At 60.2% G+C, this 26,441-nt stretch overlaps 1 protein-coding gene across 7 annotated transcripts; it reads left to right on the top strand.

Annotated features, from left to right (window-relative positions):
• Positions 1 to 1,411: 1,411 nt before the first annotated feature.
• RHBDF2 (rhomboid 5 homolog 2) lies at positions 1,412 to 26,348 on the top strand. 7 transcript variants are annotated; one of them, XM_086355258.1, is made up of 19 exons: positions 1,412 to 1,547; positions 12,077 to 12,278; positions 16,295 to 16,460; positions 17,319 to 17,461; positions 17,948 to 18,143; positions 18,227 to 18,430; positions 19,320 to 19,443; positions 19,826 to 19,938; positions 20,072 to 20,266; positions 21,278 to 21,389; positions 21,610 to 21,684; positions 21,871 to 22,032; positions 22,915 to 23,024; positions 23,218 to 23,281; positions 23,374 to 23,468; positions 23,670 to 23,745; positions 23,877 to 23,977; positions 24,141 to 24,294; positions 24,983 to 26,348. In XM_086355258.1, exons 8-19 carry the CDS (start codon positions 19,832 to 19,834, stop codon positions 25,400 to 25,402), a joined length of 1,671 nt encoding a protein of 556 aa, XP_086211384.1. In that variant the 5' UTR covers positions 1,412 to 1,547; positions 12,077 to 12,278; positions 16,295 to 16,460; positions 17,319 to 17,461; positions 17,948 to 18,143; positions 18,227 to 18,430; positions 19,320 to 19,443; positions 19,826 to 19,831; the 3' UTR covers positions 25,403 to 26,348. The 7 variants fall into 7 exon arrangements, 6 of the variants coding, with proteins under 6 accessions (XP_086211384.1, XP_086211382.1, XP_086211380.1 ...); XM_086355256.1 differs by having other exon boundaries at positions 19,320 to 19,448; XM_086355254.1 differs by having other exon boundaries at positions 19,320 to 19,448; positions 23,371 to 23,468.
• Positions 26,349 to 26,441: the final 93 nt, after the last annotated feature.

Raw genomic sequence — 26,441 nt, 5'->3', positions numbered from 1 at the left:
ATTGCGTTGGCGATGCCATCCAACCATCTCATCCTCTGTCCTCCCCTTCTCCTGTCTTCAATCTTCCCCAGCATCAGGGTCTTTTCCAGTGAGTCAGTTCTTTGCATCAAGTCCCCAAAGTATTGGAGCTTCAGCTTCAGCATCGGTCCTATTTTTTATCAGGGCCTATTTTTATCTCCATTTTTATTTGTTTATTTATGCAAGATCTTAGCTCCCTGACCAGGGATCGAACTTAGGCTCCTAGCCGTGGAAGCACAGAGTCCTAACCACTGGACTGCTGGGAAATTCCTTTTACTCCCATTTTATTTATTTATTTATTTTTAAAATGAATTATTTATTTAATTCAATTATTTGGTTGCACCAGGTCTTAGCTGTGGCTTGTGGGATCTAGTTCCCTGACCAGGGATTGAACCTGGGCCCCAAGCCTTGACAGCACAGAGTCAGCCACTGGACTACCAGGGAGTCCCTTACCCCATTTTAAAGAGAAGGCAGCCGCAGGCCCAGGGAGGCTGAAGGATCTGAGACTCCTGTGGCGGTAGAGATGCCGCCACCAGTGGTTTCATGGGTAAGAAGGTGGGATAGGGTGGCTGCTATGTTGAGAACAGGCTCAGACAGGCTCTGCGGCCAGAAGGCTGACCCCGCAGTCCAATCTCCAGATCTTGAGTGCTTTCCTCGGACGCAGGCCCCTGTGAGAACCAAGGTCCTGCCCCATTAGGAAGGTTCCGTGTCACTGGGCCAGAGGCCACACGGGTTTGTGTGTTTTTTTCAACTGGGTCTCCCCTAAAGGAGATTCCTGGAACTTTACCAGAGACCCCGCCGCCACTCAGGCACTCAGTGAGGGCTTCTCCCAGTAGCAAACCCCAGGTCCCCTTCTGTCCTCGGCGCCAGGCCTGGACGCAGTGCCGGGGGCGAGTGGGCGGGGGAAGTTGAGTAAGAGCGGGTCTCAGCCAGGCAGGGAGCCTTCGCTGCAGCAGGATGCGGGGGAGGGCGCGTTCGCGGTGGACTAGAGTCTAGAGCAGCGATGGAAATCAGAGGAGGCGTCCCGGAGGCGGCAACCGCAGCAGGACTTGCAAGCGAGACTCTCCAAATGAGTTTGAAGGAACGCCTGAGGGCTAAAAGGCCCGAGGGAACAGGCTCGTTTGATCCAGGGATGAAGGCTCTGGGAGGGGGCTGTTATTGGAGAGGCTTTTCTTGGAAGTTGACGGGATGATGGCACTTCAGACCTAGATTATACGTTTTATCGGGGGAGGAGAGGACGGCGCCTGGATGAGAGTAGCTCCGGCGGAAAATAGGGTTTGCCCGGGCGGGGACAGCGCGACCCTGGAGCTACAGAGGATGCTGGCCTAGGGGACCGAGAGAGGCCCCGCCCCCAGAGCTCGGGCCCGCCTCCAGGACCCGGCCCCGCCCAGGCGTCCGGCCCCGCCTCCGCCGACCGCGCGCAGGTAGGGAAGAGGCGGAGCGCTGGGGCCCCGCCCCCGGGAGCCACTACCCAGCGGCCGGCCGGCGCAGCTTGGAGCTGAGTCCCGGGGACTTGGGGCCGCCGGGAGGTGAGCGCGGGGCACCGGGAGGGCCGGTTCGCGGCAGCTGGGCGCCGGGCGCCAGAGGGGCCGCGGGGTCGCGCCCGGGGAGGCGGTGCGTGACCGACGAAGGTTCCGGCGCTGGCTCCACGTGGGCCGATACCGGAGGCCGGGGCTGGACTGGGACGGGGCCCCTGGACCGGGTCTGCCGGCCCCTAGGCTCAGCTCGGATAAGACACCTCCCGGGTCCCTGGGCCACGAGTCACCAGAGGCGGGGACAGGATGACTGGGCCGCAGTTTAAAGTCCCAGGAGGAAGAGCGGGGGGAAAGCCCCAGGGCAGGACCGCGCAGTCCCGCCTTGCCCCAGAAGCGCCCGGAATTCAGACCTTCCCCGCCCCTCCACTTTCTCCTGGGTGAGCTGCAGCGGCCGGGGCGGAGTTTGTTCGGCCTCCCCGGGGTGGAAACAGGTGCCGCAGCCAGGCCAGACCGGAGCTCAGAAGTTGGACCCAGGAGTCCTGACTTCTGGACAGAGGGGCTTGGGAAGGTGCCCCCCCCCAACCTTCTCCGTTCCCCCAGGGTACTGCGTTGGGTTAGAGAGGAGTATGTCCCTAGGAGCCCGGGGTGAAAGGCCAAGGGAGAAGGTCTGGAGTTGGAGCTGAGAAGGGAGTGTCTGAGGAGGGGAGGGCTTGCGGACTGACCCCCCACGTGGACTGGCTGCTCTTTCCCAATGGCTAGCCTTAGGACCCTGTGTGGGTGGTATTTGCTGAAATGTGATGGGCCCAGGGTCTGTGTTGTTACTGTCACTCACGGTAGGTGAGGCAGAGCAGAGTGGAAAGTGAAGCTTCTTTCAGAGCAGTGACCCTCAAACGGGCCTGGGGGAGTGATTTGCCTGCCAGGGAACGTTCAGCAGTGCCTGGAGACGTTTTGGTTGTCACACCTGGGGGTGGGGGGGGGAGGGTGAGTGTTGTGGCTCCCAGCATCTAGCGTGTAGAGGTTGGGGATGATGCTAAACATCCTGAGGTGTGCAGGACAGCCCCCTACCATGAAGAGTTATCCAGCGGGAAGTGTCAGGAGTGCTGTGCTGAGCTTGGCGTGGTACCGGGTCCATCAGATTACTTCTCACTGACTGCTCCTCCCTGCCTCAGTTTCACCAGGTTAGAGGAGAAATAAACCCAAATGAGATAAGCAGTAAGAAGGCGTGAGGGCAGTCCTGTCCTAACAGCAGGCCGCCCTTGGTGCCACCAGCCTCTTCCCTACTTAAACCCCGGGCCCTGCATTAAGCAGTTCTCGGTGCCATGGGGGAGGGGCTGGAAACAGGGGCTCTCTCACAGCTGGGTCCTGGAGTGCTGCACCCCCAGGGCACCTCCCACGCCGGGTGAGCCAGGGCAGCCCTGGGGGTCAGACATCAGCACAGTGTGGAGGGTGGGAAGGGGGCAACTCTGTGCTCAGAAACTGCCCAACCCTTGATTGCTGGGCGGGCCTGGATGCCTGACACCATGTGACCGGCTGTCATTTTCCCTTCTGAACCTACTTCTAACTCCTCAGTCACTTATACCAGGAAAATAACACCCGAGGAATAACAGGACACATTCCTTGCCGCTTCACAGTCTGCTTCCTGCCGGCAGTAAAACGTTCCACGGTGGCTGTGGGAACTCTGGGTGAGATGAGAGACCCAGGGTGGGCCCTGATGCTAGACAACGAGGCCCCCCCTGCTCATGGTGTTAGCAGAGCCCCAGTGAGAGATGGGGGTCATCAGAGCCACAGGCCAGGGGGTTCCCCGGTAGGGACAACTCTGAATTAATTATTTGCGTTGGGCTCCCCGCTGTGCAGGGAATTGCAGCGGGGGCTGTCATAGAAAGGGCAGGATGGGATGAAGCAGCCGTCCACGCCCAGGAGCCCAGGTCCCCTCACTGCCCTCCCTGCCCACTTCTTGACAGTCTCCATTCCCACGCCCACCCTCCATCCTGTTTACTTGTGGTCCCTGGCCTTCTGACCTGGGAACCCTGGTGGGGTCAGAGGGCAAGTGGCAGTTTCTGGTTTGACTTTTGCTTTGGGGGGGCTTCTCTTTAATCTTTTAACTTTAAAAGGCTGGAGTGAGGCTTTCACCTTTTCAGCTAAAACAAAAACAAAGCAACCTGTAATAGCGACCTCCCATCTTCTGTGTGCCTCTGAAGGCATAAAGCAGCAGTCAGACTTGCACAAAGCTGTTCAGGAAGTAATCAGCAGGGCCTAACGTTGAACCTGGGCCACCCCTTCCCAGGTCCAGCCCTAAAACCCTGTGCCACCAGCTGGCAACAGAGTACCAGGTGACTTCTACCTCACTTACTCATTTCTGAGTACCTGGTGTGACACACATGGACACACACACACACCGGCACACGCTCACTGCCCAAGGTGGGGACTCCTGGTCCTCTAAGAGGAGGAATGAGTCACGCCATAAAAGCACTGGGGGCCGCTGGGGTCCAAGCCCAGCTCCGGTTCAGTGGTGGTGGCCAGACTTCTCTGCAGGGTGTGTGACTTGCTGTGTAAACTCTTCCCCAGGTGAGGCCTCAGATGAGAGCAAGAAGTCAAGGGATGGTGTGTTTGTGCCTGTGACTTGAATGAGCCATCTGGCACTTCCCTGTGGGTTGGGATGAGGGGTGGCGGGATTAGGGCGGCCCCGCCACCTGCCTGCCCCCTCGTGTAGCATCAAAGGGGATGTACACTCCAGACTGCAGGTCCTCTTGGGTCTCCGTGACGCCCACTTTGGGACAGACCTTAGTGATGCCCTGGCCACCCTTGGGGATTTCCAGAGTGAGCTCACGCCTCTGCTCCCGGTTTCCCGTCCAGCTGGGCCAGCCTGGGGAAGGAGTGGTGACCGCGGTGGGGGGCCTGCAAAGCAAGGGCTGCTCTCGGGACCAGCATAAAGAAAGCATTTTCTTCTCCGCATCAGAGCAGTACAGACAGCCACCGTGTCCGCGTTCTCTCATTCAGTAAGTTTATCTAGGGACCCAGATGCAAGGCTTGCGGTTTCAGAGCCTTGGGAAGGCACATTCTGAACCTTCCAGGAAAGTTGTTCAGTCGCTCAGTTGTGTCCGACTCTTTGCGACGCCATGGACTGCAGCACGCCAGGCTTCCCTGTCCTTCACCATCTCCCGGAGCTTTTTCAAACTCATGTCCACTGAGCCGGTGATGCCATCTGGCCATCTAGGAAAGTGGCTGGCACTAAGTGGGCAACGCAGACAAGGTGGGCCCATCAGGGATGCTGGCCAGGAGGGTGGGGGTGGTGGTGGGAGGGGCTGATTCCCAGCTGGGGGAGCCAAAAAGCAAGGCCCAGATTCTGGCAGGTGCCTGGGCTATGAAAGTGTGGTCAATAGGATGGGGCAGAGGGTCACTTAAATATTCTGTGCCTCAGCTTCCCCAGCGGGGTCACAGTGGTCTGCCTGGGAGGATTCCAGTGGTGGTTCATGTGAAGCTTGGGCAGGTGTCTGGCTGCACGAGGAGCGTGGTGAGGGAGTAACAGAAACATCGCAGTAACAGGGACATGTCTGTGTGCCCTTGGGATGGACTCGTGGTGAGGCCAGAGGTCTTACCATGGCCTGTTGGGGGGACAAGCTGAGAACAGGCTGTGGAATGGCATCGTGGCTGTGTCATCCTCTAGAAGTGGCCGGGTCCAGGGTGGGGGACCTCAGCATCATGGAGGCCATGGGAATGGAGGATGGGTTTTGGAGGAGGGAAGGGAGGACCAGGCTGTGAACTGCTGGCCCCCACCCTCCAGCGTGTGCGTCATGTTGCTGGGTGGGGTGGGGGGGGGTTGTGGAGGCCGTGACCCTCAGCCCTGCTCCCCGCTGGCCGGGCTGCCTGGAGCTGGGAGCCGGGCCAGCTTGGCTTTCTCTGCCTCCCACATGTGGCCCCAGAGCTTGTGCCACGAGGATCCTCGGGTGGTCGTGCCCTCTCCTGGTGGCTCTCCCAAGGTCCTGCCCCCTGGTGCAGACCCCAGAAGGCCTGGAAGAGAAGGGGTACCTACGCAGGACTGGGTAGAAGCCAGCCTTGGAACTGCAGTCTGGCCCGAGTCCTGGCTCATTAGCTGATGGCTTTATCAGCCAGTGACAATCATGAGATAAGGACAAGGATGAGAGAATGGTTGTGAAAGCCCTAGATAAGCTGGGAAGTGCCACCAAGCGTTAGATGATGTCATTTCTACTTGGTGGGGGGATGGGAGGGGCTCATGAGTCAAAGGCCTGTGCACCCCAAACTTGCCCCAGCTCCTGAGTCACCAGCCCCTGCCCGCTCTTCTGCCATTTCGCCTCACCAGTTCCCAGATAGCAGGAGGCCACAGCCCCACGGCCTAACCGTGTGACCTCGGACAGTTGCCTTTACCTCTCCGAGCCTCAGTTTCCCCACCTGTCAAAGATCTGCTGCCTCCGGGGCACTTGGCTCAGATGTAGAAACCACGTCAGCCATGGTGGCGGAGGCCAGCCAGGAATAAAAGAAGCTACACATTACCCTCCACCAATTTTCCCAGGCACTGGGCATTCACGATCTCATGTCATCTCTGCTGCATCACCCCATTTCACAGCAGAGAACACTGAGGCTCAGAAGTCATAACTTGCTCATTCTTCCAGTGGATAGGTGGCCAAGCTAGAGTGTGAGCCCCCTCAGCTCCCATTTCTCGATGAGAGGACCTCAGTGGCTCCAAAGCAAGGTGGAGAGATAGAGCTGGTAATGCGTGTGGAGAGCCCCTCTGGTCTGAGGGGCCTGGCTGGCCCACGTCTACGTGTCCCAGAGCCCTCGCAGCAGGCATCGGGACTGGGGCCAGCTTCTTCCAGGGACGGAGCAAGCCCCAGGGCAGGATTCTGGGAAGTCTGGTTTATTAGCTCCTTAATGACTGTTTACAAGCTGAAAAGTGTCTGCCTGGCATCTTCACTCTGTGCTAACGGCCGACCCCAGCCTCCAGGAGTGTGGGGCACCCTGCACCCTGTCCTGAGCGTGTTGAGGTGAGCGACCCCGGGCAGCCCAGGGCCTGACAGTGGCTGAGTGACAGCGGGCGAAGCGTTTAACCTCTCTGTGGAATATCAGGCTTTGTCCCTTGGCTCCCCAGCCTCCCAGGGCGACCCCATAACACACCGAAGCTCAGAGATGCCAAGTGGCTTGCTTAATATCACACAGCGCTCAGGGCCGGGCCTCTGACCCCGTCTCCCCGAGTAGGACAGTGTTCTCATTGTCTGGAGCCAGGCCACAAGGCGGGGATGGAAACTGGGTGGCCTCCGCCCTCGCGAGCACACCACAGAGGCCTGTTCTGTGTGCCGGGGTTGGTTGTGTCTGCAAACGCCTCGGGGTCTGGAGCCCCTGGTGGGAGGGATGTGGGCCTCTCCTCCTCCCCGACCCGTGTTGCACCCATCCCCTCCCACCACTGAGCGTGTGCTAGGTCCTACCGGTTCCGAGGACCAGTGGAAACCCAGCTCCCAGTGCCTGAAGATTCCGAGAGAGGCACACTCCTCAGGAGTGTCTGGAGCAAAGCCTGGTTCACGACAGGTCTGGGTGAGTGTGGTGCCTGGTGGTGCAGGTACCCCCACCCCCTCAGGCTCCCTCCTGTGCCCTGGTATCCAGCCTGGATGGACCAGAGCCTTCTGGCTATGCTCCAGGAGCAGTAGAACCAGGAGGGAATAGACCACCTTCCCAGAGGAGGCCAGGCTGCCGGGCAGAGCATCTCAGGACCCAGCTACTCCATCCCTTCCCGCTGTTGTCCTTGAGCAGCCTTCGGCCCCCAGCTGCTAGAGGCTACTACTTTCCTGAGGTCTGGAAGGTCTCTGCCCAGCTGTGTCCCTGGTCTGCTTCCATCAGCAGCTCCTGGAGGCCAGTGGGGCCTTGGAGAGGGCACTGTGGTGGACAGGGCACAGCATCGTGGTCGGTTGGGCCATCTGGTGGCATTTCCCTCCCAATAATGCCTGTCCCCCGTATGTTACCAACAGCGGCCCACACCTTAGGATGGGGGGCTGTGTGGCTTGGGCAGTTCCAGCTGGGTTTTGGAATTGGGATCCCCACAGGGATGGGGCATTCACATCTCTGCCAGCCAGCCCCGCCCCCCACTGGTGTGTGGTCCTGAGCAAACCTCTGGGTAGTACGGGGTGGGGGCTGGGAACACGGCAACCTGTCCTCCTCGCCCCTGCATGCTCTTGGCAGCGGCCTGGAGCCCGGCGCCCACGTCCCGGGTCTGTGGTCGGCCGTGACTCCCAAGCCACCCCAGCCAGGGAGCCCAAGCCTGGTTTCGGATGGGGAAGGTTACCAGGTCCTTGACCCTGTGCTCAGATTCTGTATCTTCTCGAGCTTGAGCAGAAAGCAGGATCAATCCGGGCCTCCCTGGGCCAGGGCCCTCTGTGAGTGGGGCCTCTCCCTGTGGTTGGGGCGCCAACCCACAAGTGGTTTCATTTTTCCTCTCTGTTGGGGGGAGCTGGGCTGAAGGGCGGCCTGTGAAATAAGTCTGCCGGCTGGCTCCCCTGGGGAAGTGGGTGCTTACCAGGAGGCAGGGGGTCCCGGGGAGGGCTCCCGCTGGCCTCTGGAGACAGATGGGCATCCCCTCCCCACTGTCCTTCCTCTAACTCTAATGGTGGGATTTGCGGCCCCCACCTGGGAGACTTGCCTCCCTCCCTTTTCATCTGTCCATTTTTGGTCTTCCTGATCCTGTCCGACCCTCAGCTGGCCTTCTTGGCTCTTTCCTGCCAGGCTCTCCTATCCGCACTCACTCTTGCCAGGGCAGGGAGGCATTCAGGGTGAGTCACTGGCTGCTCGGGCCAGCGTGGGGCCGCGGGTAGGGAGCCCGGCCAGGTGGCACCTGTTACATAAGCTGCCCCTTGCCGGGCCTTGCAGCAGCCAGAGCAGCCCCCCACTTCCCCCCGGCCCCCACCCCAGCTCAACAGAGCCAGGGCTTTCACTGGGGGATTGCACACTGCCCAAGGGCCTGCTTCCTCCTTGCTGCTTTTTTCACAGCGGTTCCCAGAACAGCTGTGGGGAGGAAAAAAGCAGGTTTCGGTTTCTGTGACAGGGAAGCAAGTGGGGGGAGAGGCCACTTCCTTGCCCTCCTCCCTCACCCCGACATCCTGTGATTCAGCGGGGGGACAGGCAGGACCCAGCTGCCTGGCCACCTCCCTTCCCTCAAGACTGCCCGCCTGCCGCCAGCTGGGGGGAACCTCTGGGCCAGATGGTGGTTTCTTCTTCCTCTGTTCGGGGGGCCTGAGGCCCTCGTTTTGGGGGATCCCCTAACCTTCCTGACCTTATGGTTCAGAAAGCCCCTCTCAGGAGGGGCTGCTCATCCCTCCTCCCAGGGACCCCTCCCTCTCCTGTGTCCCCACGTCTGGCCACACGCAGGCTGAGTCCTGTGTCAAGTTGCCCTGCCTGCTTCTGGCTCAGGAGGTCCTCAGAGCCCCAGGGGGTGTGGAAAATCCATCCAGCGTGAGCAAGACCCGGGGTGGCTTCAGAAACTGCTGGTGTGTCAGGGGGGTGGGCAGGTGGAGAGAGAAACAGGACACCAGAGTCAGATTCCCAGGGATGGAACCACACCTGGGGGCAGGTGGGGCGGGGACAGTGGGCCCATGCAGCCTGGGGATGGGGCAGCTGCCCTGGTAGGGCTCCGGCGGGGGACCCACTGCGGGGAGGCCTGGCTTGCCCTGGCTGTGGCTGCCAGGACAGGGCTCAGCTGGCGGTGCCCGGCCCCGCCCTGTGGGGAAACCGGATTCCCTGGCGAAACCAGCGTGCAGTGTCTGAGTCTGCGTTTCTGCCATGTGTGTCTGATCCTAGGCTATGCCTCTGGGCGTGGAGGCAGTGGGGTTTTAGACTCTGGGTGTACCTTGGGGTGACTTGAACTTTGTACTGCACTTGCTCTGGGTATGTACCCCCCTAGTCCAGGGTGGAACCCCTTCCTCTCCCCAGGCCCCTTTGGGGTCTCCTGGGTACCCTGGGACTGAAGGCCTTTTTCTGGGACAGGCCCCCAACAAAGTCCGAATTTTATGGGCAGGTGGCAGTGGTCTAGCCAGGTGGGTCCTGCCCTCAAACCCCCCCACCCCCGACCCTGGGCTGGATGCTGCAGCAGGCCTGGCGGGGGATCTCAGAGCAGCGGATGTGACTGGTCAGGAGGAAGCCTAGTCCCAGGACGCCACAATTTCCTCTGCAATGAGCAAGCAGTTCTGGGGCGCGGGAGATAAACGTTGGGCGGGGCAGGCGCTCCCAGCGCTCCAGCACTTTTTCTGCCATCTGGGCTCCTCCCCGCCCTAGACTGGGTTATGGTGGGCACCCAGAGTCTGTCCACAACCCCTGAATCTACCCCAGGCACCTGCCACCCCCAGCTCCTCCCTCCCAGAGTCCAGAGGCAGGGGCTGGGCTTCTGGTGCCCCCACCCCCCGTGTCTGCATCAGCTGGGGGCATACCCACTACGGGGGGAGAGTGACGGGCAAAGTGGTGTTTTTATGCCCAATATGTGGGCTCGAGGATGTCACGGCGGGGCATCATTTTGTCCAACCCCCTTGCGTAGCAGAGAAGGAAACTGAGGCCGTGGAGGTCACGCTGCTTACAGGCCAAGGCTCTGGGCACCACGCTATGAGGATGGTTAAATGGCTCTGCATGAAAAGGCGCCCCTGCCCTGCCTCTGCTCTCCGGGACTGGCCACTTCTCTTCGGGACTGCTAAGATTTCCCCGGGGTGGGTCCAGTCCCCCCTCCCCCAGCCTTGGATTGAGTCTGCCCTTCTTCTCATCAGGAGCTCCGAGTCACCCAGGGATCCAACTGTTTGGTGACCTTACTGAGCTCAGGTGTGGCAGCCCCAGACTCGCCCCCAGCCTTCCCCCAATGCCTCCACTCATCCTTGGTGCCAGTTTCCCAGGGCGGTGCCCGCCTGGTGCCCTCTCACTGCGACCTGGTCCCAGGGGGGGCCCAGCGGGAAAAGTTTCCGTGCTGGGGCCCCAGGCGAGGCTGTTGACTTGGAGCGGTCCCCTGAGTGGTGCCAAGTGGCGTCTGAGGCGCCTGCCGACAGCCCATCTGCCCTGGGGTGCAGGTCAGAACTCCCCACGTGTGCGAAAGAAGGAAGGATGCCCAAGTCTTGGCCAAGCCTTAAGCAGGAAGCGTTCCGGGCCACCAGCTGGGCCTCAGATAGCTCTCTGGCACCCCCTCTCTACCCAGAGCTCTCATCTGCAGTTGTAGGACTGGAGGTGAGCGGCCTGCTCAAAGCCAGAGGAGTGCTACCCTGTGGAATCGGGGGTCCCGGGCCCTCCCCCAGCCTCCAGTTTACCCCATGGTGGCCCCTTGGATACTTCTGGTGACCCCAGACCGCTGAGAAGCACAGTTTGCAAAACGCTGAGATGTTCGACCAAGTTTCTCTCCAGGCTAGACTCTGCTCTGTCTCCCTGATAGGAGGCTCTCTGGCGGCAAGTGTATTCCTGATTTAGGGAGAAGGGGCGCCTGTTCCCAAAGAGGCTTCAGGCCCTGTAGCCAGAGCAGCCTAAGTCCCAGCTGCTCCCCATCCTGGCTGTGTGAGCTTGGGCAAGTTACTCAACCCCTTTTGAGCCTCCATTCTTATCCACAAAAAGGTAGTTGATAATATCTACCTCAAAGCAAGTTTTGAGGACAGAGTAGGATAATGCATGTAAAGGGTCAGGCAAGGCCTGGCCCACCTGGGGCCCTGACCCGTCCTGCCCCCAGCGGCCTCAGGGGCTCCATCAAGGGGCCCCTCCTCTGCTATACCAGCATGTCCCCTGTGCAGGACTTCTCAGAAACAAAGCCATGCCCTCAAGATGTTCACTTTTTTTTTTCTTTTGGCCGCAGCACACAGCATGTGGGATCTTAGTTCCCCAAGTAGGGATCAAACTCTCACCCCCTGCAGCAGAAGCACAGTCTTAACCCCTGGACCACCAGGGAAGTCCCACGAGTTGTTCACTTTTTAATCCTTTTATGGTGTGTGTGTGTGTGTGTGTTAGTCAGTTGTATCTCTCTGCGACCCCACAGACTGTAGCCCACCAGGCTCCTCTGTCCATGGAATTCTGCAGACAAAAAAAACTGGAATGGGTAGCCATTCCCTTTCCATGAGATCTTCCCAACCTAGGGACTGAACCCGGGTCTCCTGCATTGCAGGCATAGATTTCACCTAAACTAATTGTTAAAGAGCCAAAACGACAGCAAAACACGCCTGAATCCTTTAAACACTGCCTTGAATATCTGCCTTTGTCTAATTGAAAAGAAATCTTGATCAGAAGATAGCCAATAATGCCTGCATTTTTAAAAGTTTAGTGTTTCTAATGAAGTTCTCTAGAAACAAGAAAAGAAAGTAGGGAGCGTATTGATTATGGTTCCCAGCCCAGAGCCCAGGTCTTTATGTGGTTTTGTTAGATACACGCCCAGAGGCCCCTGGCGTCTGGGCGGTCTAAAGAACCTAGCTCATCACCACAAGGGGAGAAGGAGAGGGGTTATTTCTTAATCTCCCACCTTTGAAGCTGGTGGAATTATCCCCATTTTATAGATGAGGAGACTGAGGTCAAGAAGATGGAAAGATGCATTGGTCCTGACATACCCCCTTGAACCTGCCTCCCCTTCCTTATAGGCTGTGAGCACCAAGGAAGCAGCCCTGCCTGACCCGGAGTCATCTGTCTGTCTTTCCATCTGTCTCTGCCTCCAGCCACCTCTCCACAGAGCTGAGACTTGACCCCAGAGCATCTCTGCAGAGTGAGGAAAGGACTAGAACATGCTCTAAAGTCCTCAGCAACAAGACTCAGGGAACTGCAAGCTCAGCCCACAGCCTGAAGGTAGGTAACTGGGTAGCCGAGTGGCGTGGACCCCGGGTACCAGCTGCTTTCCTTGCTTGCTTACCTGACTTGCAGCAAATATGTACTGATGCTACCCATGGGCCAGCACTCTGCTGACAGTAGAGATGCAGCTGTGAATAAGGCAGAAAGAGGGAGACGAGCAGGGTGAAGCGACGGAGAGACACGTGGGGTAGGAGGGGTGCTGCCTCGGGCAGTCCGGGAGGGCTCCTTGGAGGAGGTGGCGCTCAAGCTGGGACCAGAATGATGAGAAGGAGCCACCTGCGTGCACAGGTGCTAATCTGATCTGGGGAGAGCCAGCAGGGTCCCAACCAGAGGCCCAGCGTTTATGGAGCACGTACTTGTAACTTTTTTTTTCTTAACCGTCTTTATTGAGATACAGTTCACATTTAATCTATACAATTCATGTAAAACTCATCTACTTTAGGACATTTTCATCATCTCAGAGGGAAACCGCCGTCCTTTAGCTGTCACCCCCAGCCCTGAGCCATGACTCATGCTTCTGTCTCTGTAGATGTGCCTCTTCGGGACTGCATTTGGACCCCTGGGGTACGCGGTCTATTTGTGTCTGGCTTTCATTTAGCATGAGGTGCTCCAGGTTCACCTGTGTTTAGCCTGTCTCAGCGAGTCATTCCCCTTCATGGCTGAGTAATAGCCCCTTGTGTGGATTTAGCGCATTTTGTTTACTCATTTGAATGTTTGTTTTTTCCCATAGATCATAGTGCCCTTTTTTTAACTTTTATTTTGTATTGGGGTGTAGTTGATGTATCATGTTGCGTTAGTCACAGGTGTATGGCAGAGTGATTCAGTTACACATGTACATATATCTACCTTTTTCAGATTCTTTTCCCAAACTGCAGAATTTTTTTTTTAATTGCACTGGGTCTTCGTGGCTGTTCACAGGCTTCCTCTAGTGGAGAGAAGTGGCTCTTCCCCGTTGTGGCGTGCGGGCGTCTCTTTGCGGTGGCTCCTCTCATTGTGGAGCACAGGCTCAGGCACACGGGCTCCAGGTTGTGACTCAGGGGCTCCAGAGTGCAAGCTCAGAAGTTAGGACGCGCAGGCTTAGTTGCTCCGCGATATGTGGGATCTTCCAGGACCAGGGTTCAAACCCGTGTCCCCTGCATTGGCAGATGGACTCTTATCCACTGTGACACCAGGGAAGACCCACCGCAGAATACTGAGCAGAGCTCCCTGATCTATATAGTAGGTCCTTGTTGATTGTCTATTTTGTGTATAGTGGTGAGGAGGAAGGAAGGAAGGGGTGTGTGCTCAGTCATATCCCACCCTTTGTGACCCCGTGGACTGTGTAGCCCTGCCAGGCTCCTCTGTCCATGGGATTTCTCAGGCAACAATGCTCGAGTGGGTTGCCATTCCCTTCTCCAGGGGATCGTCCCAACCCAGGGATCGAACCCTCGTCCCATGCGTCTCCTGCATTGGCAGGCTCATTCTTTACCTCTATGCCACTGGGAGCCCCAGATATAGTAGTGTGTATATGTTAATCCCAAGCTCCTAATCTATCTCTCCCCCTTTCCACTTGTATTTTGACGAGCGTTTGGCTTGTTTCCACCTTTGAGTTCCGGTGAACGTGGAGCTATGAACATTCTGGAACGAGTGTCTGTGGACGTGCCGCCTGATGCGTGTCATGCGTGCAGTCACGTGATGCCCAGAATGTCTCTTTAGGGGAGGGGGTTATTCCCCCCATAAGGTGAGGACCTAGGTGACCAGTGATCAGAGGCAGGTCAAGCCCCAGGCCACCCAGCTCCTGTCTGTGCTTTTGACCATGACCCCCCAGCACCTCCTAATAGAGCGGCAGGTGTAGGGCAGTGAGGGATCCCAGGTGGCCCGATTGGGGTGAGGGTGGGACCGAGGAGGAGATGAAGGGATAAGGAGACTCACCAGCGGCCCCAGTGAGAAGTCTGGACTTGGTTTTAAGTGAGAACTGGAGATCCCAGCCTAGTGTTGAGCATGGTATGATTTGTGTTTTAAAAGGCGAACTCTGCCACTGGGTGGAAATGGTCCTGGGGTGGGGGCTCGAGGGGGCAGCAGATCAGGAGGAGTCAGGGGGCTGCTGGGACCCTTCAGGTGAGAGGTGAGGGTTGGGGAAGCAGGCAGGCTCCAAACAAAGGTGGCTGCTGTGTTGCCCTGACATCCAGCACCTTGGCCTCATGTGGCCCCACCCCGATCAGAAGATGGATGTGAGGGAAGAGAAATCAGACCTGCCCCAGCAGCCCTGGGATGCAGGGAGAGGAAACAGCAAAGGATTTTAGCAAGACAGAGGTCACAGGGCAGAGTGAGAGGTGAAATGGAGAGATTAGTCAAGTCAGAGGGTGCTCGTTCTGTTGGGTCAAAGAGGGTGTGGGAGTCAGTGGCACCTGTGAGGATGGAAGAGCCCCAGATGTGGGTAAATCGCTACTTCCTCCTGGCTGGGCCATTTGGAAAGTTCCACTGAAACTCAAGACGCACTTATTCTTCAGTCCAGTCGTTCCCCTTCCACTGTTTGTCTGTTATAAAACTTGGAGGTGGCGCTAGTGGTAAAGAACCTCCAACGCAGATTCATAAGGAAACAGGGGTTCCATCCTTGAGTCAGGAAGATCCCCTGGAGGAGGGCGTGGCAGCCCACTCTAGTATTCTTGCCTGGAGAATCCCCATGGACAGAGGAGCCTGGTGGGCTACAGTCCATGGGGTCGCAAAGAATCGGACACGACTGAAGCGATGTAGCATAGCACAACACGTGTGATGTAGGCAAGGGTGTCCTTCACACTGGACACAACTCTAAGCAACCATCAGTCTGGAGCTAAGTAAATCTTGGTACATTCCATTCTTAGAAACCTTCCCAGTCTTCAAGACAGATCAGGTAGATCTGTCTGTCTGCATTGACAGAGGAGGATGTCCATGCTGTAGAGAAATGATAGAAGTGTTAAGTGGCCTTCCCTGGCATCTCAGGGATAAAGAATCTGCCTGCCAGCGCAGGAGACGCAGCTTTTATTCCTGGGTCGGGAAGATCCCCTGAAGAAGGAAATGGCAAACCATGCCAATATTCTTGACTGGAAAAATCCCATGAACAGAGGAGCCTGGTGGGCTACAGTCCATGGGGTCTCAGAGTTGGACACAACTTAGCAATTAAACAACAACAAGGAAATGTTAAGTATCGTGTCCTTTTCCAGGTGCAGAGAAGCATGCGCACACCAAGCTCTTTCCCGGAACACGGGGTGACAGGCGGGCCAGCAGTTCACTTTCCTTTAGTCGTCTGAGTCTTTTTCTTTTGCAATGCTCGTGTATCATTTTTATCACTAAGATGTAATATTCTTCCTTTGTGAAAAGAAAAAAGTGACAGATGGCAGTTTCACTTACCTTTGAAAGAGGAACTTGGCAGTCCAGGGGGACAGGGTCTAGCACCGTGGCTTTCTCATGCTCCCAGGAGTTAGGTTGGACCTTCCCTTCCTCGCTCGCAGCCCAGGGATTCCTTCTCTGAGAACCACCCGCTCCCTGCACAGCTGTGGGTCCCTTGTTTGTGAGCCGCCTGGAGCCTTCTCCCTATACGCCCCAAGCCCTGTCCCAGGGACGAAGGCAGGGCCCTTTGTCCAAGGAATCTGCCTTCCGGGCCCCTGGCCTGCTCTAGCCAGACTGATGGGCAGGCCAAGATCACATCCCTTCTGCATCCCTGGTCCTCACATTCCTTTCTGGGTGTGGTCCTCGCCTGAAGCAGAGAGACCAGAAACAGAACGAGGTGACAAGTTGGGGACCTTCCAGGCTCCTGCTGGCCTAGAATGCAAATGAAGGGATGAAAATAGACCTTCTCACCATACCCCACCCAGTCCGATCAGTGTGCTGCTGCGGGGTTTAGTATCCGGAGTCAGTTTTGAACCAACTGTCCATGGGTTGTTCTCAATCTGGGCTGCCCGCCATGGCACACCCTGACACCCTGCACTGTCCCCGTGCCCCCCCACATCCTGCTGCCTCTCGACGATACACCTGTGCCCCCTCCGTTGCCCTTCCAGTTGCCCTGCCCCCTTACCCACCATGGCCTCCGATGACAAGAACGGAGAGAGGGTCTCCTCGGTGTCCAGCAGCCGCCTACAGAGCCGGAAGCCGCCCAACCTGTCCATCACCATCCCTCCGCCCGAGACCTCGGCCCCCAGCGAGCAGGCCAGCATGCTGCCCCAGGTAAGAGGGGCCCCCTCTGTGTCCCCTGGCATCTCTAGGGCAGTTTCACTTCCTGGAAGGGGGCCCTTCCGGAGCCTGTTGGAGCCCCTGCCGTAGGCTTCACCCACTGCTTCCTGGCCCCCAGTGTCACTGGGAGTGACTTCTGAACTCAGGAACTCAGTCTCGTGGCTGGCCAGGGAAAATAGGAAACTCCTGTCAGTCCCACCTGGGAATCAGCTGTTTCCGGCCCCAGTCCCTTCTTTTATTTATTTTTATTTGGCTATGCCAGGTCTTAGTTGCAGGATCTAGTTTCCTGGCCAGGGTCCTGAACTTGGGTCCCCTCCATTGGGAGCACAGAGTCTTAGCCACTGGACCACCAGGGAAGCCCTCCGGCCCTGGCTGTTCTGCGGGCGGTAGACTGTCTGTGACTCAGGGGAAGGGGCACCCCGACTCTCAGCGCTTTGCTCATGCAGGAGAACGGGGATGAATCACTGTTGCCAGCATCCCAACCAGTGCTCCATAAAGAGTCCATTGAGAACCCGCTGCTCACAGCGTGGGCTCCCGTGCAGTCCGGGGCCCCGGGGTGCCGGTCTCGTGCCACCCACGCAGCCAAGGGCGCTTTCAAACACACAAAGCCGGGCCAATCTGCAGCTTAGCCATGGCCAGGACCTAGAGAGGGAGCCCTGGGGAAGTAAGTGCCAGGCTCCCAGACACACTAGAAAAGGGCCCATCTGACCCTCAGAATGAGAACGCGGCTTGGGGTCAGCTGGGGTCGAGGTTTGTCCTGTCTTGGTTTTCACATTGGAAGCCAGAGTAGAGGCAGCCGGGGAGGCTCGGAGCTCTACAGAGTCACAGCCCGTCTCCCTCTCCCACCTCCAGGAATCCGGAGGGCAGAGGCGCAGGAACCCGGCCCTCCTGAAGAGCGTCAGCCTCCAGGAGCCACGAGGGCGATGGCAGGAGGGCAGCCCAGAGAAGCGTCCTGGCTTCCGCCGCCAGGCCTCGCTGTCCCAGAGCATCCGCAAGTGAGCACACGTTCCGCCCCTGCCTACATGCTCCCCCACACAGCAGACCCCCCTTCCCCACCCGACGGACTCTGACACTCCGGGGCCCCAAGCCCCTTTCTGGGAGGCGTGGACAAGCAGCCCATGTTCCAGGCTGGGGAAACTGAGGCCCGGGTGGCTCTGTGCCTGGCAGGAAGACCCGGCAAGGAGGCTGCAGGGGGTCAAGGAGCTGGGGGTGGACCCTGCACTGCAGAGGAGGGTCCCCCTCTCTCCCCCCGGCCCCGGGCTCAGCCCTCAGGCCCTGGACTTTATTCCCCTGCCTCTGCCCATCCAGTCCCTGGACACTGAGTCGGGGAGTCAGTCTGCCCCCCACCCCCCACTGCGCCCACACATGTCCTGTCCCCTCCCACTGCACACACACGCACCCTGTCACCTCCCCACACACGTGGCCTGTCTTGCTCCCGCCGCCATGGTGACATGCGCCCTGTGCCCTGTCCGCCCCCTCAGGGGCGCGGCCCAGTGGTTCGGGGTCAGTGGAGACTGGGAACTGAAGCGGCAGCACTGGCAGCGCCGGAGCCTTCACCACTGCAGCGTGCGCTACGGCCGGCTCAAGGCCTCGTGCCAGCGGGACCTGGAGCTCCCCAGCCAAGAGGTGCCCTCCTTCCAGGACACTGAGTCTCCAAAGCCCTGCAAGATGCCCAAGGTGGGCTCCAGCCGGGGATGGGGCCATCAGGTGACTCGGCCCAGCTCCCGGCGGCCTCTGCTCACTGCCTCCCTCCCGTCCAGATTGTGGACCCCCTGGCCCGAGGACGGGCATTCCGCCACCCGGATGAGGTGGACCGGCCCCACGCCCCGCACCCACCGCTGACCCCCGGGGTCCTTTCCCTCACCTCCTTCACCAGCGTCCGCTCCGGCTATTCCCACCTGCCCCGCCGCAAGAGGATCTCTGTGGCCCACATGAGCTTTCAAGCTGCTGCAGCCTTGCTTAAGGTAAGGATACCTCTGCCCGGCCTGCTCCCTCTCTCCCCCATTCCAGGCACCTGCGTCTGTGCCAGGGCAGTGGCTGCTCCGGGATCCCTGGGCGGAGAAGGGGGCTACAGCCCAGCAGGCAGACTCACCCACATCCTTCTAGCCCCGCTTCTCCCTAGTGCGGGCAGCTGGTTTCTGCACCGACACATACACAGGAGAAATAGGAAGTGAAATGTACAGTCACCGCTCCCTGACCCATGTTTGTGGAGCCCCTGTTACATGCTGGGCACAGGGGCACTGCAAAGAGAATTGAGCCAGTGTCCCTGCCCTAGAGGAGCACTCAGCTCGGGTGAGGGGAAGATGTCACCATGCGGTGTGACAGGTGCTGGGGCCCGCCCAGAGGAAGGGCTGCCCCGTCTTGCCCAGGAGAGGGGCTGATGTCAGAGAGGGCACTTGAGAGGTATAAAGAAAGTTTCACCAGGAAGGGAATAGCATTTTCAGCAGAGGGAACGGCATATGCAAAGGCCTGGGGGTAAGAGGCAGTAGCAGGTAGATTTAGTGAAGGGTGGTCACAAGAGGAATCATGGGAGGTGGAATCAGAAAGGTCAGCAGGGGCCCCGTGTGCTGTGCCAGGAAGCCCGAACCTTGGGAGTAAGGGTGCAGGGTGAGTGGTGGGGTGCCAGGTACCCAAGCCCAAAGGCGGGAGGTTGCCAGGAGAAGCTGGCAGCCAACTGCAGACAGAGTACTGTGTGCAGGCCTGGGGAGGAGCTGCAGCCCAGTCCCGGCCTCCACAGACACTCCTGCTCTGCGCGGGGTCCCACCTCCCTGGGAGGATGGCCTTGACACCCCTTTGGTGTCGGGGCAGGACCACCTCCCCTGGGCCTGACGCCCGTGCCTCTGCCCCACACAGGGGCGCTCAGTGCTAGAGGCCACAGGACAGCGGAGCCGGGTGGTCAAGTGCAGCTTTGCCTACCCCAGCTCCCTGGAGGAGGACGTGGTCGACGGGGCGGAGACATTCGACTCCTCGTTTTTTAGTAAGGCAAGCACGGGGTGTGTGGGCCCTCCGGGTCAGGGGGCTGGGGTGGGCAAGAGCTGTGGGAAGAGACCCGACTTCCCATCGCGCTCTGCCGGGAGGCCCTCAGATGTCCAGAGGCCTGTCCGTGGGATGGGGGTGCTGCCTCTCGGAGCTCCCAGGCCCCCCATCTTTCATTGGCAGAGCGAGGGCCTGGGGTGGGGCAGGTGCCAGCTGGGAGAGTCACCATCAGGGCCCGCAAACACGTGCCTCCCCTTCCTCTCTCCCCGGGAGCCTGTCCGACGTTGTCCTGCCCTTGAATTGAGCTGCTGGGGGGGCAGGCCGGGGGACAGTGACTCCTCACACTGTCTCTTGCTGTGTCCCTGACTCCACCCCTACCCCAGGAAGAAATGAGCTCCATGCCCGATGACGTGTTTGAGTCGCCCCCACTCTCCGCCAGCTACTTCCGGGGGATCCCACACTCAGCCTCCCCAGTCTCTCCCGACCAGATTCCCCTGTGAGTTCCAGGCAGTCCTCCCGGGTGTGGGGGGCGGGGTGGAGGGGTTCCCCAGATTGCAGGTCCCTCCTGGTCCCCTCCTCGTGGCAAGGAGGGGGTGAGGGTACCCGGCTGAGACCACCGTCCTCACCAGGAAGGAGTCCAGCCGAGCCCCGGTGCCCCCCACCAAACGCGGCAAGCGAATCGCCTCCAAGGTGAAGCACTTTGCCTTCGACCGGAAGAAGCGGCACTACGGCCTGGGTGTGGTGGGCAACTGGCTGAACCGCACTTACCGCCGCAGCATCAGCAGCACGGTGCAGCGGCAGCTGGAGAGCTTCGACAGCCACCGGTGAGCCGCCGGCCGGCCCGCCTGCTCCGAGACCTGGGGGTGCTCACTGTCCCGGAGGGCTGCTCCCAGGAGAAGGCCCAGGGAGAGGGGCTGGGAGCCATCCAGGAGGGACCGGGGGGCTTCCAGATCCCCCTGGGCCCTCTCCTGGAGCATCCCTCCTTGTTCAGCGAGCCTTTGATGAGCACCTCTTATGTGTCGGGGGAGCAGGGACAGTCCCCGGGGTCACCCTGCGAGTGCGCACGTCACCCGGGAAGAGTCGTCAGGTGTTGCTGCCTCTCCTTGCTTCTGGGCCCGCTTTCTCCCTGGGTCCCAGACAACAAGCATTCACTGAGTGCCACACAGGCCCAGGGACAGCAGAGCAGGGCAAGTGTGGTGGATCAGAGGCGTGGTTAGAAGCGGTGACCCCGAGTGAGGAGCCTGTGGAGAGGGACTGTGTACAAGACCTTGGGGAAGCCAGAGGACTGGGAACAGGCCATTCTGTGTACAGTTAGCAGCAACCTGCTAGACTTTGAACCCCAGATCACAAAAAATTAAGTGATAGCAGGTGTGGAGTGTGTCCCAGAGAAGGAGGACAGAGAAGGGAGTGAACCAGAGGCTGGGGAGGCATGTGGTCAGGAGGAGCAGCAGTTAGCTGGGTGAAAAGAGAAGGGCAGAGCATCTCAGGCAAAGGAAGCATCATGTGCAAAGGCCCCGGGGCTGCAGGGGTGCGTTCCCAGAACTGCAAGAGGAGAGGAAGGAGGCCAGGAAGGTGGGCAGGCGCAGCAAGGCCTGGCCACCAGTGGGAGTGGGCAGCATTAGACTTGATTCCCAGAGCAGCGAGAAGCCACGGGGAGGGTTTCAGCTGGGAAAGAAAGGCATAGAGGTGCGTGTTAAGAATTGCGGTGGTGAAGGACGAGTCTGAGCAGAGCAGTGGAGGGTTGGGAGCAGGTAAGAGCTGTCAGCAGCTGGGTGTCACAGGCCTGAGGGTCGGGGTGTGAGTCCAGCTCTGCTGACCCGAGGCCCTGCCCGCAGGCCCTACTTCACCTACTGGCTAACCTTTGTCCACGTCATCATCACATTGCTGGTGATCGGCACGTACGGCATCGCGCCCGTGGGCTTCGCCCAGCACATCACCACCCAGCTGGTGCGTGGGGCTCGGGAAGGGGGTCTCCATCCTGGGAATCCTAGCCTCCCCCACAAGAGGCATCCTTGTCTTGGGCCACCTGGTCCCTCCGAGACATAGACCTGGCCCAGGCAGGAGGGGGCTCTGGGCTCTCCTCTGCTTTGCCTCTCAGCCCCTTCCTGGAAGCCCTTCCCTGGGACCGAGAAAGCCCTGACCCCGCCTCCTTCCACCCCTGCGCCAGGTGCTCAGGAACAAAGGTGTGTATGAGAGCGTGAAGTACATCCAGCAGGAGAACTTTTGGATTGGCCCCAGCTCGGTGAGGCGCCCAGGCGCGGAGGCATCTCAACAGGGAGCCCCCTGCCCCTGTCACCCCCAGCTGGGCAGAGAGGGGGGTTGTGTCTAACCTGGAAGACCCCCTCAGCAGGAGCACCCTCGGGAGGAATGCTCCCGGCCAGGTCTGGGCCTGAGCTCACCACCCCCTCCCCGGCGGCCCCCTCCCCAGATCGACTTGATCCACCTGGGAGCCAAGTTCTCACCTTGCATCCGGAAGGACCAACAGATCGAGCAGCTCGTGCTGCGGGAGCGAGACCTGGAGCGGGACTCGGGCTGCTGTGTCCAAAACGACCGTTCAGGCTGCATCCAGACACAGAGGAAGGACTGCTCGGTGGGGGCCTGGGCCCTGCAGCCCCGCCCAGCCCCGCTTGTCTGCGCTGGCTCCACTGGCCCAGCCTGGGGGAGGGCCCGGCAGGGGCGGTGTCAGCACACTGCACCCATCCTTGTCTGCCCTCCCCAAGCTCATGCCCCCTCCCTGGCTTCACACCCCCCTCCCTGGCTTCACACCCGCCTCCCCGGGCTCACGCCCCACTCCTTGGGCTCCAAACCCCCCTCCCTGGGCTCGAGCCCCCTCCCTGGACTCACACCCTGCTCCCTGGCTACACACTGCCCTCCCTGGGCTCACACCCCCCTCCCTGGGCTCACACATCCCCTCCCTGGCTTCACAGCCCCTCCCTGGACTCACACCCCCCTTCCCTGGCCTCACACCCCACTCCCTGGCCTCACACCCCACTCCCTGGCCTCACACCCCGCTCCCTGGCCTCACACCCCCCTTCCCTGGCTTCACAGCCCTTCCCTGGGCTCACACCCCCCTCCCTGGGCTCACACCCTCCTCCCTGGGCTCACACATCCCCTCCCTGGCTTCACAGCCCCTCCCTGGGCTCACACCCCACCCCCCTCCCTGGGTTCACACAACCCCCTCCCTGGGCTCACAGCCCCCTTCCCTGGCTTCACAGCCCTTCCCTGGCCTCACACCCCACTCCCTGGCCTCACACCCAATGTAGGCAGCCTGGCACAGGGAGAGTATCAACCTCCCCAGCCCCAGAGAAGTGAAAGCTAAGTCCTGGGAGTGTCAGCGACGGGTGGGGGTCTGGGAGATGAGCCAGAGACCTGGACAGCAGGGAATGAGCCTCTGCCCTAGAGGGACCCCTGCCCACTCTGATGGGCATGACCTTGTCCAGCCTGCCATGACCAGCCCTTCCCCATCCTCCAGGAGACTCTGGCCACTTTCGTCAAGTGGCAGGATGATACAGGGCCCCCCATGGACAAGTCTGATCTGGGCCAGAAGCGGACTTCTGGGGCCGTGTGCAACCAGGACCCCAGGTACCCACGGCTGAGCTCTCTGAGATGAGGCTGAGTGTCATGTCATTGGTGCCACCCGTGGGGGTGCTGCTGGTGGGCGTGGTTGGCTGGGTGCTGGCTGGTGGGCGTGGCCGGCTGGGGTGCGGTCCGGGGGGCGTGGCAAGCTGGGGGTGCCGAGGCCCCACATTTTGCCCCCTCCAATGTCTACTTCCAGAACCTGTGAGGAGCCGGCCTCTAGTGGTGCCCACATCTGGCCCGACGACATCACCAAGTGGCCGGTGAGTGTGCGGAGAGGAGAGCGGTCCAGGCAGGGCAGGGAGGCACCTGCCCGCCACACAGCTCCATCTCCACTCCGTGCCCCTCCCAGCAGATCTGCACGGAGCAGGCCAAGAGTAACCGCTCGGGCTTCCCGCACATGGACTGCCAGATCCGGGGCCGTCCCTGCTGCATTGGCACCAAGGGCAGGTGAGCCGGCCTGGGCCGCGGGCCCGAGCCCCTGTGCTCCTCCTCTGCCGCTGTTCCCCCGCCCCCTCCATCCATGCTGTGAGGGTCCCTGAAGAGGGGCACCCATCCTGCCAGCGACGCCTGCTGCAGCCAGGCGCTGGACACCGGGCGAGGGATCGGGACTCAGTCCCCTGACGTCCGCCCTTGCCTCTCCGTCCCCAGCTGTGAGATCACCACGCGCGAATACTGTGAGTTCATGCACGGCTATTTCCACGAGAAGGCCACACTCTGCTCCCAGGTAAGGCGGGGCCCTGGGCACGGTGAGCAGCCTTCGCGCCCTCCCACAGCGGGCATCTGGTCCCAACCCCGCACACCAGGGCCTCCCACCCGGCCGGGTCCCGGGGACTGACTGCCGTGCGCTCGGCCCAGGTGCACTGCTTGGACAAGGTGTGTGGACTGCTGCCCTTCCTCAACCCCGAGGTCCCCGATCAGTTCTATAGGCTCTGGCTGTCTCTGTTCCTCCACGCTGGGTAAGAGGCCCCTCACTGCCCACCCCCCAGGCCCCCGTGGTACCACCTGGACCCCTGGAGGAAGGGCCCCTGAGCCAGGGCACAACCTGCCGGGCCCCGGTGCCCCCCAAGTGCCTGGCTGGTGGCCACGGGCGGAAGCCGATGCCCGTGTGTCCCCGCCCAGCGTCATCCACTGCCTCGTGTCTGTGATCTTCCAAATGACCATCCTGCGTGACCTGGAGAAGCTGGCTGGCTGGCACCGCATCTCCATCATCTTCATTCTCAGCGGCATCACTGGCAACCTCGCCAGCGCCCTCTTCCTTCCGTACCGGGCAGAGGTGGGGACTCTGGGCACTCTGGGGACTGGGCGGGGTGGGGCTAGCCCTGCCACTTCCTTCCCCTCCCCACCCCACCCCCACCACTACCCGAGGGACGCACAGCCCCTGCTGTGTCAGGCTCAACAGTCTATGGACAGCTAAGCTGGGGGCTTCCTGGCCAGTTCCTTAGTCTGTCCCTGGGCACGAGGGAGCAGCGATGCCCCCAGGTCACATGTAGGGTCACCTCCAGAAAGACCTTCCTGGACCCCCCCCACCCCAACCCCCACTTCATTTCTCCCAGTGATCACAACCACCGCCGGCCAGCACGCCCCTTAGCTACAGGCTGGGTCATATGAAGTCGCCCTCGTGTGGCCGTTCTTGCTAAGAAAGCAGGGTTTGTGGGTCAGTTCCACCTCACGCTCCAGGCTGATTCAGCGTCTGTCCCCGCCACGTGCGCTGCCCGGAGCAGGCTGGCTGTCCTGCTTGCTGTGCCCACTGTGCACGTAGGGTGGGCGGAACGAGTCCAGCTGGGTTCCGGCGGCGCTGGCTGCACCTCAGCCCTCAGCTTCGGGGTCCGCACCCTGGGAGGGCCTCACGGACAGGATGACCTGGGTCCCAGGGCTCCAGCCTGGCTGTGCCCAGGGCTCCCCGCGGGCTCCCACCTGGCGCCTGGAAGTGACCGTGTCCGTGCCCCGCCCACCTGCCCCAGGTGGGCCCTGCAGGGTCGCAGTTCGGCCTCCTGGCCTGCCTCTTCGTGGAGCTCTTCCAGAGCTGGCAGCTGCTGGAGCGGCCCTGGAAGGCCTTCCTGAACCTGTCGGCCATTGTGCTGTTCCTCTTCATCTGCGGCCTCCTGCCCTGGATCGACAACATTGCCCACATCTTCGGCTTCCTCAGCGGGCTGCTGCTGGCCTTCGCCTTCCTGCCCTACATCACCTTCGGCACGAGCGACAAGTACCGCAAGCGCGCCCTCATCCTGGTGTCGCTGGTGGTCTTCGCCGGCCTCTTTGCCTCGCTGGTCATCTGGCTGTACATCTACCCCATCCACTGGCCCTGGGTCGAGTACCTCACCTGCTTCCCCTTCACCAGCCGCTTCTGCGAGAAGTATGAGTTGGACCAGGTGCTACACTGACCACCTGCCCAGTGGGGCCGGCACGGCTGCTCCCACCCAGCTCGGAGGATGCAGGGACTGTGTCTGGACCGAGCTGTCTGCCTGCACAGCGCCCTGCCCACACCCCAGAGACCCCATGGGGCCAGCCCTGCTCCCAGGAGCCCTCCCCCAGGAGAGGCCAAGTCCGAGGGGAGACGCTCCTAAAGGCAGCCTTCATGGGGGGCCAAGGCCCCCCTTCCTCAGGCCTGGGCTGGGGGACACTCGGAGCCTGTGCATCTCTGCAGCTCGGGGCCCAGGCCCTGACAGACCTCCACTGCCCGGCCGTCAGGACCCCTCCTGGTCCTGGGATGCTGCTCAGCTCCTACCTCCGGCTCTGCTGGTACGGTCCCCAGCCCTCCCCATTACTGTGAGCTAGCTCCTCCTGGGGATGAGGCTGGGGTTCCCGCCGGGTTCCCAGCCCTGCCTGGCCACGGTCCCCTTCCTATTGTCCCTCCCCTCTCTGTCCTGTGAGTCCATGCTCGGCTTCCATCAGTGGCCTGGTGAGCCTCCCCATTACGCTCCTGGACCAGACCTCGAGGGAGAGGCTTTGGCCGTGGTCTGGGACAGAGAAGGAGCAGAGAGACACAGCTGGACTGGGAAGCTGAGAGCCTGGGCTGTTACCCAACAGAAGCTGAACCCACCAACCCACTCCAGGGCCCCCAGGCCCTCCCAGCCAGCGCTTCCCCTCGAGTTCGTGTTCAGCCTCCTGGGGCTGGACTAATGCCAAGCAGCTCACCACCCTCTGTCTCACTTCTGCCAAGAAAGGGGCAGGGCCACCCTGTGGACCTGTGCCCAGGGGTTGCCAAGGTCAATCAGGACTTTTTTTTTTTACCAATTTATATTATGGTCCTAATTTTTTAAAGTAACGCTAACTTTGTATGGACAACGTCTGAAATGAATTAAATGAATTAAATTCTTTAAGATAGGACTAGCTTTTGACCTGAGGCCTCGATAAAATAAAAGCTGGAACTTTAGGGGTGGAGTGGCGGGGGTCAGCCATGAGGAGCAGGGGTCAGAGGCG

Source organism: Bos grunniens, chromosome 19 (genome assembly GCF_055505025.1).
Source record: "Bos grunniens cultivar Pamir isolate PY7600 chromosome 19, Bosgru_T2T1.0, whole genome shotgun sequence".
Lineage (NCBI taxonomy): Eukaryota > Metazoa > Chordata > Mammalia > Artiodactyla > Bovidae > Bos > Bos grunniens.
Note: the sequence above shows the minus strand (reverse complement) of the source record. Positions and strands in the feature narration are given on the sequence as shown.

Bases quoted from the DNA above. Each gene is read 5' to 3' on its own strand.
- RHBDF2 (XM_086355254.1), top strand. From the start codon at position 16,317: ATGGCCTCCGATGACAAGAACGGAGAGAGGGTCTCCTCGGTGTCCAGC. The intron at 23,282-23,370 runs GTGAGTGTGCGG...TGCCCCTCCCAG, and splicing joins ACGACATCACCAAGTGGCCG to CAGATCTGCACGGAGCAGGC. The intron at 23,978-24,140 runs GTAAGAGGCCCC...GTCCCCGCCCAG, and splicing joins TCTCTGTTCCTCCACGCTGG to CGTCATCCACTGCCTCGTGT.